The 18,731-nt window shown below is 42.3% G+C and overlaps 2 protein-coding genes across 2 annotated transcripts; both read left to right on the top strand.

Moving 5' to 3' along the window:
• Positions 1-1,315: 1,315 nt before the first annotated feature.
• LOC147312626 (uncharacterized) lies at positions 1,316-8,703 on the top strand. Its single transcript, XM_086264218.1, has 3 exons — positions 1,316-2,946; positions 6,745-7,114; positions 7,367-8,703. Exons 1-3 carry the CDS (start codon positions 1,576-1,578, stop codon positions 8,260-8,262), a joined length of 2,637 nt encoding a protein of 878 aa, XP_086120344.1. The 5' UTR covers positions 1,316-1,575; the 3' UTR covers positions 8,263-8,703.
• A 1,491-nt stretch (positions 8,704-10,194) lies between these two features.
• On the top strand, positions 10,195-17,675 carry LOC147312625 (uncharacterized). The gene is made up of 3 exons (XM_086264216.1): positions 10,195-12,054; positions 15,853-16,222; positions 16,475-17,675. The coding sequence occupies exons 1-3, from the start codon at positions 10,684-10,686 to the stop codon at positions 17,368-17,370; spliced, it is 2,637 nt and encodes an 878-aa protein (XP_086120342.1). The 5' UTR covers positions 10,195-10,683; the 3' UTR covers positions 17,371-17,675.
• The last annotated feature ends 1,056 nt before the right edge of the window (positions 17,676-18,731 follow it).

Below are 18,731 nucleotides of genomic sequence, written 5' to 3'. Positions count from 1 at the left end.
ATTTCACTAAAAAACGATCTAATATGCATGTCCACATAATAATTATTATAATTATAATATATTAAAAAACACACGCTGTATTTTAAAGAACATACATTAAGAAGCAGATTATATTAGATTTATATTTTAAATAAGACAAAAGTTGGATTTTACAGCAGTAAAATGATTGTATCTCTACAGTTTAAAAATGTAATAAGCTTTGCCCTGCACAGAGTGGATAGTGAAACAAATGGAATCATCATAAATACATTATTTCATATTTATTACTTCCCCCTCCTCATTGCTTTATTATTGTAGCTCTAGTAATAAATAATAATGTAAGGATGCCCATAGTATATACAGTATTCTGAAGAAGGTCTAAAATGTCACTGTGTGTGCATGTGTGTGTTTTATTTAGCTGGATTTAAAAAAATATTACTCATGATATAACATTGTGCAGACATGGCTGGTAAGGACATGAGGAGGAAACAGTAGGAGCTGTATGAGGCTACTAAAGGCAGGGCTATAACATTTTGCTGTCATCATTTTATTATAGATTAAGTGCAAGAGTTGTTAGGTGTGGATAATTAGATTATAGTTTATTGCAATAGCAAGTTGTGCCTTGTTCTCAGATAGACAGCAAGTGGAGAGTGATATATGAAATGATGGGAAGGAAGGAAGAAGAGAAGCAAAGAGTGATTCACAGGCAGAGCCGAGTTTATGTCACAGTTTTTCGTTGCCTTATGGTTCCAAGCGCTGTCACCAATCTTTGCATTTTGTTATTATCTCATGAAACTTGTTTAATCAGCTACCATCTCTCCTGTGGACTTTTTAATGTCTACAGTCTCAGATCAACACAGCCCTGCCCTTCCCATATTAGATTCTTGATGAATGTGTGTTGTTGTTATTCAGCATGGTTCAATGTGCCCCTTTTTAACTTTGAGCACCCGCCCCTTTAAACCTCTCTGCACGTCCCTGATAGAGACAGGTTTTAAAGACTAGAAATGAAAACATGTGAGTCCTGTCTTTAAATAAAAATATATAATTCCCTATATTCCTATCTATTCTTGACATTGAAGCTTTACTCTTCTTGATATTGTGACAAAATACTCTTGGGTTAACCACGAGCTTTCTAAAAACTTGCATATAACAATTGTGCACCATTCATTCCTCATCTTTGCTGCCCATCATTACAACTTTGCTAATGATGGGCAGCAGGTTAGTGTCATGATGTCACCTCAGACATAGTTAAAAGCCCTGTTAACGTAGCTGCTTCTCGCCGGGTGCGGTGGCGCGTGCCTGTAATCCAAGCTACCGGGAGGCTGAGGTTGGAGGATCGTTTGAGCTCATGAGCTCTGAGCTGCAGCAGGCTATGTCGATTAACACAAAATAATTATCCTCATTCAAAAGTCATGTAAGAACCTCATTGGCTTACGGAATGTTGATGTTATTTAAAAAATTCATACAAAAACATGACCTCATTCTAGAATGTCATGTGACAACCTCATTGGCTTATGGAATTGTGATGTCACAGGCTTCTGAATCCATAAATAGGGGTGAGGAGGTACAACTTTCAGTCCGTTATTTGCAGCACTTATGTTAGCAGCATTCAAACGTTCACCAGTAAAGCATTTTCAAACATCTGGATACTTTTCGTACTCACGGTATACAGACTCCAACATGTCTCAGAAAGAGCAAGAAAGACAAGAAGCTGACCCCAGCTCTATTCCATGGTATGAGTCCCTAGACCCTTACATCAGCTCTCTTCCTTGGGATGAACAGGTGGAATTAGAGGAAAAGCGATTGGAAGAAATGGAGAAGGAAAATCTCATGAACAGAGAAAAGATTAAGATCCTGACAGAAGAAAATGAGAGAAAGAGCGCTGAATTAGAAAAATTATCCTACCAGCTTCAGGAAAGGGAAGGTATTATTGAGGAGAAACAATGGGCTCTCCAAGATAAGAAGAATCACGAGCTCCAAGAAAAGCTTGATGAAGCTCTAGAAAAAATTCAAGATCTGCTCCAAAATGAGAAAAAAGAGAGCATTAAAGGGGATAAAATGCTCAAGAAGAATCAGGAGCTCCAAGAAAAGCTTGATGGAGCTCTGGAAAAACTGAAGGAAATCCACCAAGAAGAGAAGCAACAGTCCACACAGCAGAGAGACATGCAGAGCAAACTCCAAGCCATGGAGGAAAAATACAAAGCACTGCAGGTGAAACATGACAAAACTCTGCACAAAAGTCAACAGTTGCTTCAAGACAAGAAGCAAATGGAAATGAAACAGAAGGAAATTGACTCCAAGCTTGACGAGATGGAGGAAAAACACAGATCGCTCCAAATCAAGCTTGAGAAAACAGTGCACAGAAATAAAGAGTTCATTCAAGAGAGAGAGCAACAAGAAATGCTGGAGAAAGAAACAGACTCCCAGCTTGAAGTCTTGGAGGAAAAACTGAAAATGCTGCAACTAACTCTTGAGGAAACACTGCTCAAAAATAAAGAGCTGCTTCAAGAAAAAGACCAACAGAAAATACATCAGGAAGAAATGGATTGCAAGCTGAGGAACATCGAGAAACAAAATGAAGGCTTGCGAGTAATGCTTGATGAAGCTCTGGAGAGAAATAAAGAGTTTCTGCACGAGAAAGACCAACAGAAAATAAAAAAGGAAGAAATGGATTGCAAGCTGAGGCACATCAAGAAACAGAATGAAGGCTTGCAAGTGATGCTTGATGAAGCTCTGGAGAGAAATAAAGAGTTTCTTCACAAGATAGACCAACAGAAAATAAAAAAGGAAGAAATGGATTGCAAGCTGAGGAACATTGAGAAACAAAATGAAGGCTTGCGAGTAATGCTTGATGAAGCTCTGGAGAGAAATAAGGAGATCCTCCAAGAAAAGAAACAAGAGCCCGTAGAGCAGAGAGACCTGCAGAGCAAACTCCAAGCCATGGAGGAAAAATACAAAGCGCTGCAGGTGAAACATGACAAAACTCTGCACAAAAGTCAACAGTTGCTTCAAGAGAAGAAGAAACTGGAAATAAAACAGAAGGAAATGGACTCCAAGCTTGACGAGATGGAGGAAAAACACCGATCGCTCCAAATCAGGCTTGATAAAAAAGTGCACGGAAATAAAGAGCTTCTTCAAGAAAAAGACCAACAGAAAATACAACAGGAAGAAGAAAAACTTCATCTCCAGAGGAAAAATCAAGCACTCCAAGAATTGTATAACGAAACAAAGTACAAATCAACTGTACTGGAAGAAGAAAAGAAAAAGCTGGAAAAACAATGCTCAGCGATGCAGAGTAGCATCAATGAGATGCTGAGAAAAAATACCGAACTTGAGGAACTTTCTAAGACCTTGAAGTACAAAAACACTGAAATCCAGGCGCAAAAGCAAGAACAACAGAAAACACATAAAGACCTGCAGTGTAGACTTCAAGAAATCCAGAAGAGAAACCAGCAGCTGGAAGACATGCACACAGATGTGCACAAGGCAAAGCGAATAGAGGAGGCAACAGTTAAAGAACTGAAAGACAAGCTTAAAGAAAAACAAGAACAATTAGAAGACATGGTGAAAAGATGCAACAAACTTGAGAAAGAAAACGCAGAAACAATCGATGAGCTGAAAACCCTCATCATTGAGAAAAAAGTGCTGGTGGAAGAGTATCTGAAAAAGAAGAAAAAACGCTTCCACTGGTTCTGGAGGAGGGGCACTGCTGCTTCTCACCTGATGTAACCTCGTCTTCCTCCACCTCTATTCCATCTTCATTTCCCCCCTTCCCCTCCCTCCTTTTTCTTTTTTCACCCTCACCCCCCGACCAGTCCCGGCAGTTGACTGCCCCCTCCTGAGCCTGGTTCTGCCATAGGTTTCTCCTTTAGGTGTCTTTCACTTTAAAAGGAGTTTTTCCTATCCACTGTCGCCTGCTGCTTGCTCAGAGGGGATTGTTGGGGTTTTCTCTCATCTCTCTCTTTCATTCTTTCTATCCTTTCCCCCCCTTCTGCCTTTTCCTTTACCCAATAAACACAATTGCCCACATTTTACATTTGTTTGAAAAATGTCTTCATTCAACAATAATTCATCTTAGGTATAAAAACAAGAAATAGGTAATAGCTGCATGTGTGTTTGTGTGTGTGCATAATATACATACTTGTTTCCCAGAAAGATTTAATACTAGATGGATAGAGACAGGTTTTAAAGACTAGAAATGAAAACATGTGAGTCCTGTCTTTAAATAAAAATATATAATTCCCTATATTCCTATCTATTCTTGACATTGAAGCTTTACTCTTCTTGATATTGTGACAAAATACTCTTGGGTTAACCACGAGCTTTCTAAAAACTTGCATATAACAATTGTGCACCATTCATTCCTCATCTTTGCTGCCCATCATTACAACTTTGCTAATGATGGGCAGCAGGTTAGTGTCATGATGTCACCTCAGACATAGTTAAAAGCCCTGTTAAAAGCCCTGATGCCGTCATTCACCTCCTACATCGTTCCCTCGCTCACCTGGAGACCGCTGGAAGCACTGTGAGAATCATGTTCTTTGATTTCTCCAGTGCCTTCAACACCATTCTTCCCTCGGTTCTAAAGGACAAGCTGGTGAACTCTGGAGTGGACCATCACCTCACTACCTGGATCCTGGACTACCTCACCGACCAACCACAGTATGTGAGGACTCAGGGCTGTGTGTCGGACAGGGTCGTCTGCAGTACGGGGGCCCCACAGGGAACGGTTCTGGCTCCGTTCCTCTTCACCATCTACACTGCAGACTTCTCCCACAATTCCACCCAGTGCTTCCTGCAGAAGTTCTCTGATGACTCTGCAATAGTCGGCCTCATCACTGATGGGGACGACAAGGAGTACAGAGGTCTGACCCAAGACTTTGTGGACTGGTGCCAGCTGAACTACCTCCAGATCAACGCCAGTAAAACCAAGGAACTGGTGGTAGACTTCCGCAGGCACAAGCATTCTCCACTGCAACCACTGAACATCCAAGGTATGGACATTGAGGCTGTGGACAGCTACAGGTACCTTGGTGTTCATCTGAACAATAGACTGGACTGGACTCATAACTCAGACGCCCTCTACAGGAAAGGGCAGAGCAGGCTGTACCTGCTGCGGAGACGCAGGTCGTTTGGAGTGGAGGGCCCACTCCTGAAGAAATTCTATGACTCTGTTGTGGCTTCTGCTATCTTTTATGGCGTGGTCTGCTGGGGCGGCAGCATCTCTGCTGGGGACAGGAAGAGACTGAACAGGGTGATCCGAAGGGCCAGCTCTGTTCTAGGATGCCCTCTGGACCCAGTGGAGGTGGTGAGTGACATGCAGGAGAACGGCGGCTAAGCTGTCATCCCTGATGGACAACATCTCCCACCCCATGCAGCAGACTGTGACAGCACTGAGCAGCTCCTTCAGTGGGAGACTGCGGCACCCACGGTGTGGGACGGAGAGATTTCGCAGGTCTTTCCTCCCCACTGCTGTCAGACTCCATAATAAAGACTTTAACTGATCAAGCACACACATCCATACATATGCAATAATACTAAGTGCAATAATCCTTTCTGTCATCGTTGTATTTTTACTCAGTTGTATATAGTATTTGTATTTGTATTCTATTTTTATCTTATTGTATATTTATTTTATTTTATTCTACTGTATATAGTATTTTATTTTATTCTATTCTGTACAGTTGTGTACTGTATTTATTCTTATTGTATTCTAATTTTTGCCTCATAACTTTTGCACTGTCCACTTCCTGCTGTGACAAAACAAATTTCCCACGTGTGGGACTAATAAAGGTTATCTTATCTTATCTTATCTTAACGTAGCTGCTTCTCGCCGGGTGCGGTGGCGCGTGCCTGTAATCCAAGCTACCGGGAAGCTGAGGTTGGAGGATCGTTTGAGCTCACGAGCTCTGAGCTGCAGCAGGCTATGTCGATTAACACAAAATAATTATCCTCATTCAAAAGTCATGTAAGAACCTCATTGGCTTACGGAATGTTGATGTTATTTAAAAAATTCATACAAAAACATGACCTCATTCTAGAATGTCATGTGACAACCTCATTGGCTTATGGAATTGTGATGTCACAGGCTTCTGAATCCATAAATAGGGGTGAGGAGGTACAACTTTCAGTCCGTTATTTGCAGCACTTATGTTAGCAGCATTCAAACGTTCACCAGTAAAGCATTTTCAAACATCTGGATACTTTTCGTACTCACGGTATACAGACTCCAACATGTCTCAGAAAGAGCAAGAAAGACAAGAAGCTGACCCCAGCTCTATTCCATGGTATGAGTCCCTAGACCCTTACATCAGCTCTCTTCCTTGGGATGAACAGGTGGAATTAGAGGAAAAGCGATTGGAAGAAATGGAGAAGGAAAATCTCATGAACAGAGAAAAGATTAAGATCCTGACAGAAGAAAATGAGAGAAAGAGCGCTGAATTAGAAAAATTATCCTACCAGCTTCAGGAAAGGGAAGGTATTATTGAGGAGAAACAATGGGCTCTCCAAGATAAGAAGAATCACGAGCTCCAAGAAAAGCTTGATGAAGCTCTAGAAAAAATTCAAGATCTGCTCCAAAATGAGAAAAAAGAGAGCATTAAAGGGGATAAAATGCTCAAGAAGAATCAGGAGCTCCAAGAACAGCTTGATGGAGCTCTGGAAAAACTGAAGGAAATCCACCAAGAAGAGAAGCAACAGTCCACACAGCAGAGAGACATGCAGAGCAAACTCCAAGCCATGGAGGAAAAATACAAAGCGCTGCAGGTGAAACATGACAAAACTCTGCACAAAAGTCAACAGTTGCTTCAAGACAAGAAGCAAATGGAAATGAAACAGAAGGAAATGGACTCCAAGCTTGACGAGATGGAGGAAAAACACAGATCGCTCCAAATCAAGCTTGAGAAAACAGTGCACAGAAATAAAGAGTTCATTCAAGAGAGAGAGCAACAAGAAATGCTGGAGAAAGAAACAGACTCCCAGCTTGAAGTCTTGGAGGAAAAACTGAAAATGCTGCAACTAACTCTTGAGGAAACACTGCTCAAAAATAAAGAGCTGCTTCAAGAAAAAGACCAACAGAAAATACATCAGGAAGAAATGGATTGCAAGCTGAGGAACATCGAGAAACAAAATGAAGGCTTGCGAGTAATGCTTGATGAAGCTCTGGAGAGAAATAAAGAGTTTCTGCACGAGAAAGACCAACAGAAAATAAAAAAGGAAGAAATGGATTGCAAGCTGAGGCACATCAAGAAACAGAATGAAGGCTTGCAAGTGATGCTTGATGAAGCTCTGGAGAGAAATAAAGAGTTTCTTCACAAGATAGACCAACAGAAAATAAAAAAGGAAGAAATGGATTGCAAGCTGAGGAACATTGAGAAACAAAATGAAGGCTTGCGAGTAATGCTTGATGAAGCTCTGGAGAGAAATAAGGAGATCCTCCAAGAAAAGAAACAAGAGCCCGTAGAGCAGAGAGACCTGCAGAGCAAACTCCAAGCCATGGAGGAAAAATACAAAGCGCTGCAGGTGAAACATGACAAAACTCTGCACAAAAGTCAACAGTTGCTTCAAGAGAAGAAGAAACTGGAAATAAAACAGAAGGAAATGGACTCCAAGCTTGACGAGATGGAGGAAAAACACCGATCGCTCCAAATCAGGCTTGATAAAAAAGTGCACGGAAATAAAGAGCTTCTTCAAGAAAAAGACCAACAGAAAATACAACAGGAAGAAGAAAAACTTCATCTCCAGAGGAAAAATCAAGCACTCCAAGAATTGTATAACGAAACAAAGTACAAATCAACTGTACTGGAAGAAGAAAAGAAAAAGCTGGAAAAACAATGCTCAGCGATGCAGAGTAGCATCAATGAGATGCTGAGAAAAAATACCGAACTTGAGGAACTTTCTAAGACCTTGAAGTACAAAAACACTGAAATCCAGGCGCAAAAGCAAGAACAACAGAAAACACATAAAGACCTGCAGTGTAGACTTCAAGAAATCCAGAAGAGAAACCAGCAGCTGGAAGACATGCACACAGATGTGCACAAGGCAAAGCGAATAGAGGAGGCAACAGTTAAAGAACTGAAAGACAAGCTTAAAGAAAAACAAGAACAATTAGAAGACATGGTGAAAAGATGCAACAAACTTGAGAAAGAAAACGCAGAAACAATCGATGAGCTGAAAACCCTCATCATTGAGAAAAAAGTGCTGGTGGAAGAGTATCTGAAAAAGAAGAAAAAACGCTTCCACTGGTTCTGGAGGAGGGGCACTGCTGCTTCTCACCTGATGTAACCTCGTCTTCCTCCACCTCTATTCCATCTTCATTTCCCCCCTTCCCCTCCCTCCTTTTTCTTTTTTCACCCTCACCCCCCGACCAGTCCCGGCAGTTGACTGCCCCCTCCTGAGCCTGGTTCTGCCATAGGTTTCTCCTTTAGGTGTCTTTCACTTTAAAAGGAGTTTTTCCTATCCACTGTCGCCTGCTGCTTGCTCAGAGGAGATTGTTGGGGTTTTCTCTCATCTCTCTCTTTCATTCTTTCTATCCTTTCCCCCCCTTCTGCCTTTTCCTTTACCCAATAAACACAATTGCCCACATTTTACATTTGTTTGAAAAATGTCTTCATTCAACAATAATTCATCTTAGGTATAAAAACAAGAAATAGGTAATAGCTGCATGTGTGTTTGTGTGTGTGCATAATATACATACTTGTTTCCCAGAAAGATTTAATACTAGATGGATAGAGACAGGTTTTAAAGACTAGAAATGAAAACATGTGAGTCCTGTCTTTAAATAAAAATATATAATTCCCTATATTCCTATCTATTCTTGACATTGAAGCTTTACTCTTCTTGATATTGTGACAAAATACTCTTGGGTTAACCACGAGCTTTCTAAAAACTTGCATATAACAATTGTGCACCATTCATTCCTCATCTTTGCTGCCCATCATTACAACTTTGCTAATGATGGGCAGCAGGTTAGTGTCATGATGTCACCTCAGACATAGTTAAAAGCCCTGTTAAAAGCCCTGATGCCGTCATTCACCTCCTACATCGTTCCCTCGCTCACCTGGAGACCGCTGGAAGCACTGTGAGAATCATGTTCTTTGATTTCTCCAGTGCCTTCAACACCATTCTTCCCTCGGTTCTAAAGGACAAGCTGGTGAACTCTGGAGTGGACCATCACCTCACTACCTGGATCCTGGACTACCTCACCGACCAACCACAGTATGTGAGGACTCAGGGCTGTGTGTCGGACAGGGTCGTCTGCAGTACGGGGGCCCCACAGGGAACGGTTCTGGCTCCGTTCCTCTTCACCATCTACACTGCAGACTTCTCCCACAATTCCACCCAGTGCTTCCTGCAGAAGTTCTCTGATGACTCTGCAATAGTCGGCCTCATTACTGATGGGGACGACAAGGAGTACAGAGGTCTGACCCAAGACTTTGTGGACTGGTGCCAGCTGAACTACCTCCAGATCAACGCCAGTAAAACCAAGGAACTGGTGGTAGACTTCCGCAGGCACAAGCATTCTCCACTGCAACCACTGAACATCCAAGGTATGGACATTGAGGCTGTGGACAGCTACAGGTACCTTGGTGTTCATCTGAACAATAGACTGGACTGGACTCATAACTCAGACGCCCTCTACAGGAAAGGGCAGAGCAGGCTGTACCTGCTGCGGAGACGCAGGTCGTTTGGAGTGGAGGGCCCACTCCTGAAGAAATTCTATGACTCTGTTGTGGCTTCTGCTATCTTTTATGGCGTGGTCTGCTGGGGCGGCAGCATCTCTGCTGGGGACAGGAAGAGACTGAACAGGGTGATCCGAAGGGCCAGCTCTGTTCTAGGATGCCCTCTGGACCCAGTGGAGGTGGTGAGTGACATGCAGGAGAACGGCGGCTAAGCTGTCATCCCTGATGGACAACATCTCCCACCCCATGCAGCAGACTGTGACAGCACTGAGCAGCTCCTTCAGTGGGAGACTGCGGCACCCACGGTGTGGGACGGAGAGATTTCGCAGGTCTTTCCTCCCCACTGCTGTCAGACTCCATAATAAAGACTTTAACTGATCAAGCACACACATCCATACATATGCAATAATACTAAGTGCAATAATCCTTTCTGTCATCGTTGTATTTTTACTCAGTTGTATATAGTATTTGTATTTGTATTCTATTTTTATCTTATTGTATATTTATTTTATTTTATTCTACTGTATATAGTATTTTATTTTATTCTATTCTGTACAGTTGTGTACTGTATTTATTCTTATTGTATTCTAATTTTTGCCTCATAACTTTTGCACTGTCCACTTCCTGCTGTGACAAAACAAATTTCCCACGTGTGGGACTAATAAAGGTTATCTTATCTTATCTTATCTTAACGTAGCTGCTTCTCGCCGGGTGCGGTGGCGCGTGCCTGTAATCCAAGCTACCGGGAAGCTGAGGTTGGAGGATCGTTTGAGCTCACGAGCTCTGAGCTGCAGCAGGCTATGTCGATTAACACAAAATAATTATCCTCATTCAAAAGTCATGTAAGAACCTCATTGGCTTACGGAATGTTGATGTTATTTAAAAAATTCATACAAAAACATGACCTCATTCTAGAATGTCATGTGACAACCTCATTGGCTTATGGAATTGTGATGTCACAGGCTTCTGAATCCATAAATAGGGGTGAGGAGGTACAACTTTCAGTCCGTTATTTGCAGCACTTATGTTAGCAGCATTCAAACGTTCACCAGTAAAGCATTTTCAAACATCTGGATACTTTTCGTACTCACGGTATACAGACTCCAACATGTCTCAGAAAGAGCAAGAAAGACAAGAAGCTGACCCCAGCTCTATTCCATGGTATGAGTCCCTAGACCCTTACATCAGCTCTCTTCCTTGGGATGAACAGGTGGAATTAGAGGAAAAGCGATTGGAAGAAATGGAGAAGGAAAATCTCATGAACAGAGAAAAGATTAAGATCCTGACAGAAGAAAATGAGAGAAAGAGCGCTGAATTAGAAAAATTATCCTACCAGCTTCAGGAAAGGGAAGGTATTATTGAGGAGAAACAATGGGCTCTCCAAGATAAGAAGAATCACGAGCTCCAAGAAAAGCTTGATGAAGCTCTAGAAAAAATTCAAGATCTGCTCCAAAATGAGAAAAAAGAGAGCATTAAAGGGGATAAAATGCTCAAGAAGAATCAGGAGCTCCAAGAAAAGCTTGATGGAGCTCTGGAAAAACTGAAGGAAATCCACCAAGAAGAGAAGCAACAGTCCACACAGCAGAGAGACATGCAGAGCAAACTCCAAGCCATGGAGGAAAAATACAAAGCGCTGCAGGTGAAACATGACAAAACTCTGCACAAAAGTCAACAGTTGCTTCAAGACAAGAAGCAAATGGAAATGAAACAGAAGGAAATTGACTCCAAGCTTGACGAGATGGAGGAAAAACACAGATCGCTCCAAATCAAGCTTGAGAAAACAGTGCACAGAAATAAAGAGTTCATTCAAGAGAGAGAGCAACAAGAAATGCTGGAGAAAGAAACAGACTCCCAGCTTGAAGTCTTGGAGGAAAAACTGAAAATGCTGCAACTAACTCTTGAGGAAACACTGCTCAAAAATAAAGAGCTGCTTCAAGAAAAAGACCAACAGAAAATACATCAGGAAGAAATGGATTGCAAGCTGAGGAACATCGAGAAACAAAATGAAGGCTTGCGAGTAATGCTTGATGAAGCTCTGGAGAGAAATAAAGAGTTTCTGCACGAGAAAGACCAACAGAAAATAAAAAAGGAAGAAATGGATTGCAAGCTGAGGCACATCAAGAAACAGAATGAAGGCTTGCAAGTGATGCTTGATGAAGCTCTGGAGAGAAATAAAGAGTTTCTTCACAAGATAGACCAACAGAAAATAAAAAAGGAAGAAATGGATTGCAAGCTGAGGAACATTGAGAAACAAAATGAAGGCTTGCGAGTAATGCTTGATGAAGCTCTGGAGAGAAATAAGGAGATCCTCCAAGAAAAGAAACAAGAGCCCGTAGAGCAGAGAGACCTGCAGAGCAAACTCCAAGCCATGGAGGAAAAATACAAAGCGCTGCAGGTGAAACATGACAAAACTCTGCACAAAAGTCAACAGTTGCTTCAAGAGAAGAAGAAACTGGAAATAAAACAGAAGGAAATGGACTCCAAGCTTGACGAGATGGAGGAAAAACACCGATCGCTCCAAATCAGGCTTGATAAAAAAGTGCACGGAAATAAAGAGCTTCTTCAAGAAAAAGACCAACAGAAAATACAACAGGAAGAAGAAAAACTTCATCTCCAGAGGAAAAATCAAGCACTCCAAGAATTGTATAACGAAACAAAGTACAAATCAACTGTACTGGAAGAAGAAAAGAAAAAGCTGGAAAAACAATGCTCAGCGATGCAGAGTAGCATCAATGAGATGCTGAGAAAAAATACCGAACTTGAGGAACTTTCTAAGACCTTGAAGTACAAAAACACTGAAATCCAGGCGCAAAAGCAAGAACAACAGAAAACACATAAAGACCTGCAGTGTAGACTTCAAGAAATCCAGAAGAGAAACCAGCAGCTGGAAGACATGCACACAGATGTGCACAAGGCAAAGCGAATAGAGGAGGCAACAGTTAAAGAACTGAAAGACAAGCTTAAAGAAAAACAAGAACAATTAGAAGACATGGTGAAAAGATGCAACAAACTTGAGAAAGAAAACGCAGAAACAATCGATGAGCTGAAAACCCTCATCATTGAGAAAAAAGTGCTGGTGGAAGAGTATCTGAAAAAGAAGAAAAAACGCTTCCACTGGTTCTGGAGGAGGGGCACTGCTGCTTCTCACCTGATGTAACCTCGTCTTCCTCCACCTCTATTCCATCTTCATTTCCCCCCTTCCCCTCCCTCCTTTTTCTTTTTTCACCCTCACCCCCCGACCAGTCCCGGCAGTTGACTGCCCCCTCCTGAGCCTGGTTCTGCCATAGGTTTCTCCTTTAGGTGTCTTTCACTTTAAAAGGAGTTTTTCCTATCCACTGTCGCCTGCTGCTTGCTCAGAGGAGATTGTTGGGGTTTTCTCTCATCTCTCTCTTTCATTCTTTCTATCCTTTCCCCCCCTTCTGCCTTTTCCTTTACCCAATAAACACAATTGCCCACATTTTACATTTGTTTGAAAAATGTCTTCATTCAACAATAATTCATCTTAGGTATAAAAACAAGAAATAGGTAATAGCTGCATGTGTGTTTGTGTGTGTGCATAATATACATACTTGTTTCCCAGAAAGATTTAATACTAGATGGATAGAGACAGGTTTTAAAGACTAGAAATGAAAACATGTGAGTCCTGTCTTTAAATAAAAATATATAATTCCCTATATTCCTATCTATTCTTGACATTGAAGCTTTACTCTTCTTGATATTGTGACAAAATACTCTTGGGTTAACCACGAGCTTTCTAAAAACTTGCATATAACAATTGTGCACCATTCATTCCTCATCTTTGCTGCCCATCATTACAACTTTGCTAATGATGGGCAGCAGGTTAGTGTCATGATGTCACCTCAGACATAGTTAAAAGCCCTGTTAAAAGCCCTGATGCCGTCATTCACCTCCTACATCGTTCCCTCGCTCACCTGGAGACCGCTGGAAGCACTGTGAGAATCATGTTCTTTGATTTCTCCAGTGCCTTCAACACCATTCTTCCCTCGGTTCTAAAGGACAAGCTGGTGAACTCTGGAGTGGACCATCACCTCACTACCTGGATCCTGGACTACCTCACCGACCAACCACAGTATGTGAGGACTCAGGGCTGTGTGTCGGACAGGGTCGTCTGCAGTACGGGGGCCCCACAGGGAACGGTTCTGGCTCCGTTCCTCTTCACCATCTACACTGCAGACTTCTCCCACAATTCCACCCAGTGCTTCCTGCAGAAGTTCTCTGATGACTCTGCAATAGTCGGCCTCATCACTGATGGGGACGACAAGGAGTACAGAGGTCTGACCCAAGACTTTGTGGACTGGTGCCAGCTGAACTACCTCCAGATCAACGCCAGTAAAACCAAGGAACTGGTGGTAGACTTCCGCAGGCACAAGCATTCTCCACTGCAACCACTGAACATCCAAGGTATGGACATTGAGGCTGTGGACAGCTACAGGTACCTTGGTGTTCATCTGAACAATAGACTGGACTGGACTCATAACTCAGACGCCCTCTACAGGAAAGGGCAGAGCAGGCTGTACCTGCTGCGGAGACGCAGGTCGTTTGGAGTGGAGGGCCCACTCCTGAAGAAATTCTATGACTCTGTTGTGGCTTCTGCTATCTTTTATGGCGTGGTCTGCTGGGGCGGCAGCATCTCTGCTGGGGACAGGAAGAGACTGAACAGGGTGATCCGAAGGGCCAGCTCTGTTCTAGGATGCCCTCTGGACCCAGTGGAGGTGGTGAGTGACATGCAGGAGAACGGCGGCTAAGCTGTCATCCCTGATGGACAACATCTCCCACCCCATGCAGCAGACTGTGACAGCACTGAGCAGCTCCTTCAGTGGGAGACTGCGGCACCCACGGTGTGGGACGGAGAGATTTCGCAGGTCTTTCCTCCCCACTGCTGTCAGACTCCATAATAAAGACTTTAACTGATCAAGCACACACATCCATACATATGCAATAATACTAAGTGCAATAATCCTTTCTGTCATCGTTGTATTTTTACTCAGTTGTATATAGTATTTGTATTTGTATTCTATTTTTATCTTATTGTATATTTATTTTATTTTATTCTACTGTATATAGTATTTTATTTTATTCTATTCTGTACAGTTGTGTACTGTATTTATTCTTATTGTATTCTAATTTTTGCCTCATAACTTTTGCACTGTCCACTTCCTGCTGTGACAAAACAAATTTCCCACGTGTGGGACTAATAAAGGTTATCTTATCTTATCTTATCTTAACGTAGCTGCTTCTCGCCGGGTGCGGTGGCGCGTGCCTGTAATCCAAGCTACCGGGAAGCTGAGGTTGGAGGATCGTTTGAGCTCACGAGCTCTGAGCTGCAGCAGGCTATGTCGATTAACACAAAATAATTATCCTCATTCAAAAGTCATGTAAGAACCTCATTGGCTTACGGAATGTTGATGTTATTTAAAAAATTCATACAAAAACATGACCTCATTCTAGAATGTCATGTGACAACCTCATTGGCTTATGGAATTGTGATGTCACAGGCTTCTGAATCCATAAATAGGGGTGAGGAGGTACAACTTTCAGTCCGTTATTTGCAGCACTTATGTTAGCAGCATTCAAACGTTCACCAGTAAAGCATTTTCAAACATCTGGATACTTTTCGTACTCACGGTATACAGACTCCAACATGTCTCAGAAAGAGCAAGAAAGACAAGAAGCTGACCCCAGCTCTATTCCATGGTATGAGTCCCTAGACCCTTACATCAGCTCTCTTCCTTGGGATGAACAGGTGGAATTAGAGGAAAAGCGATTGGAAGAAATGGAGAAGGAAAATCTCATGAACAGAGAAAAGATTAAGATCCTGACAGAAGAAAATGAGAGAAAGAGCGCTGAATTAGAAAAATTATCCTACCAGCTTCAGGAAAGGGAAGGTATTATTGAGGAGAAACAATGGGCTCTCCAAGATAAGAAGAATCACGAGCTCCAAGAAAAGCTTGATGAAGCTCTAGAAAAAATTCAAGATCTGCTCCAAAATGAGAAAAAAGAGAGCATTAAAGGGGATAAAATGCTCAAGAAGAATCAGGAGCTCCAAGAACAGCTTGATGGAGCTCTGGAAAAACTGAAGGAAATCCACCAAGAAGAGAAGCAACAGTCCACACAGCAGAGAGACATGCAGAGCAAACTCCAAGCCATGGAGGAAAAATACAAAGCGCTGCAGGTGAAACATGACAAAACTCTGCACAAAAGTCAACAGTTGCTTCAAGACAAGAAGCAAATGGAAATGAAACAGAAGGAAATGGACTCCAAGCTTGACGAGATGGAGGAAAAACACAGATCGCTCCAAATCAAGCTTGAGAAAACAGTGCACAGAAATAAAGAGTTCATTCAAGAGAGAGAGCAACAAGAAATGCTGGAGAAAGAAACAGACTCCCAGCTTGAAGTCTTGGAGGAAAAACTGAAAATGCTGCAACTAACTCTTGAGGAAACACTGCTCAAAAATAAAGAGCTGCTTCAAGAAAAAGACCAACAGAAAATACATCAGGAAGAAATGGATTGCAAGCTGAGGAACATCGAGAAACAAAATGAAGGCTTGCGAGTAATGCTTGATGAAGCTCTGGAGAGAAATAAAGAGTTTCTGCACGAGAAAGACCAACAGAAAATAAAAAAGGAAGAAATGGATTGCAAGCTGAGGCACATCAAGAAACAGAATGAAGGCTTGCAAGTGATGCTTGATGAAGCTCTGGAGAGAAATAAAGAGTTTCTTCACAAGATAGACCAACAGAAAATAAAAAAGGAAGAAATGGATTGCAAGCTGAGGAACATTGAGAAACAAAATGAAGGCTTGCGAGTAATGCTTGATGAAGCTCTGGAGAGAAATAAGGAGATCCTCCAAGAAAAGAAACAAGAGCCCGTAGAGCAGAGAGACCTGCAGAGCAAACTCCAAGCCATGGAGGAAAAATACAAAGCGCTGCAGGTGAAACATGACAAAACTCTGCACAAAAGTCAACAGTTGCTTCAAGAGAAGAAGAAACTGGAAATAAAACAGAAGGAAATGGACTCCAAGCTTGACGAGATGGAGGAAAAACACCGATCGCTCCAAATCAGGCTTGATAAAAAAGTGCACGGAAATAAAGAGCTTCTTCAAGAAAAAGACCAACAGAAAATACAACAGGAAGAAGAAAAACTTCATCTCCAGAGGAAAAATCAAGCACTCCAAGAATTGTATAACGAAACAAAGTACAAATCAACTGTACTGGAAGAAGAAAAGAAAAAGCTGGAAAAACAATGCTCAGCGATGCAGAGTAGCATCAATGAGATGCTGAGAAAAAATACCGAACTTGAGGAACTTTCTAAGACCTTGAAGTACAAAAACACTGAAATCCAGGCGCAAAAGCAAGAACAACAGAAAACACATAAAGACCTGCAGTGTAGACTTCAAGAAATCCAGAAGAGAAACCAGCAGCTGGAAGACATGCACACAGATGTGCACAAGGCAAAGCGAATAGAGGAGGCAACAGTTAAAGAACTGAAAGACAAGCTTAAAGAAAAACAAGAACAATTAGAAGACATGGTGAAAAGATGCAACAAACTTGAGAAAGAAAACGCAGAAACAATCGATGAGCTGAAAACCCTCATCATTGAGAAAAAAGTGCTGGTGGAAGAGTATCTGAAAAAGAAGAAAAAACGCTTCCACTGGTTCTGGAGGAGGGGCACTGCTGCTTCTCACCTGATGTAACCTCGTCTTCCTCCACCTCTATTCCATCTTCATTTCCCCCCTTCCCCTCCCTCCTTTTTCTTTTTTCACCCTCACCCCCCGACCAGTCCCGGCAGTTGACTGCCCCCTCCTGAGCCTGGTTCTGCCATAGGTTTCTCCTTTAGGTGTCTTTCACTTTAAAAGGAGTTTTTCCTATCCACTGTCGCCTGCTGCTTGCTCAGAGGGGATTGTTGGGGTTTTCTCTCATCTCTCTCTTTCATTCTTTCTATCCTTTCCCCCCCTTCTGCCTTTTCCTTTACCCAATAAACACAATTGCCCACATTTTACATTTGTTTGAAAAATGTCTTCATTCAACAATAATTCATCTTAGGTATAAAAACAAGAAATAGGTAATAGCTGCATGTGTGTTTGTGTGTGTGCATAATATACATACTTGTTTCCCAGAAAGATTTAATACTAGATGGATAGAGACAGGTTTTAAAGACTAGAAATGAAAACATGTGAGTCCTGTCTTTAAATAAAAATATATAATTCCCTATATTCCTATCTATTCTTGACATTGAAGCTTTACTCTTCTTGATATTGTGACAAAATACTCTTGGGTTAACCACGAGCTTTCTAAAAACTTGCATATAACAATTGTGCACCATTCATTCCTCATCTTTGCTGCCCATCATTACAACTTTGCTAATGATGGGCAGCAGGTTAGTGTCATGATGTCACCTCAGACATAGTTAAAAGCCCTGTTAAAAGCCCTGATGCCGTCATTCACCTCCTACATCGTTCCCTCGCTCACCTGGAGACCGCTGGAAGCACTGTGAGAATCATGTTCTTTGATTTCTCCAGTGCCTTCAACACCATTCTTCCCTCGGTTCTAAAGGACAAGCTGGTGAACTCTGGAGTGGACCATCACCTCACTACCTGGATCCTGGACTACCTCACCGACCAACCACAGTATGTGAGGACTCAGGGCTGTGTGTCGGACAGGGTCGTCTGCAGTACGGGGGCCCCACAGGGAACGGTTCTGGCTCCGTTCCTCTTCACCATCTACACTGCAGACTTCTCCCACAATTCCACCCAGTGCTTCCTGCAGAAGTTCTCTGATGACTCTGCAATAGTCGGCCTCATCACTGATGGGGACGACAAGGAGTACAGAGGTCTGACCCAAGACTTTGTGGACTGGTGCCAGCTGAACTACCTCCAGATCAACGCCAGTAAAACCAAGGAACTGGTGGTAGACTTCCGCAGGCACAAGCATTCTCCACTGCAACCACTGAACATCCAAGGTATGGACATTGAGGCTGTGGACAGCTACAGGTACCTTGGTGTTCATCTGAACAATAGACTGGACTGGACTCATAACTCAGACGCCCTCTACAGGA

Source organism: Aulonocara sp. 'chitande type north' Nkhata Bay, linkage group LG15, assembly GCF_057382095.1.
Source record: "Aulonocara sp. 'chitande type north' Nkhata Bay isolate Kocher_YH1m ecotype deep benthic linkage group LG15, A_spYH_male_GT1.1, whole genome shotgun sequence".
NCBI lineage: Eukaryota > Metazoa > Chordata > Actinopteri > Cichliformes > Cichlidae > Aulonocara > Aulonocara sp. 'chitande type north' Nkhata Bay.
Note: the sequence above shows the minus strand (reverse complement) of the source record. Positions and strands in the feature narration are given on the sequence as shown.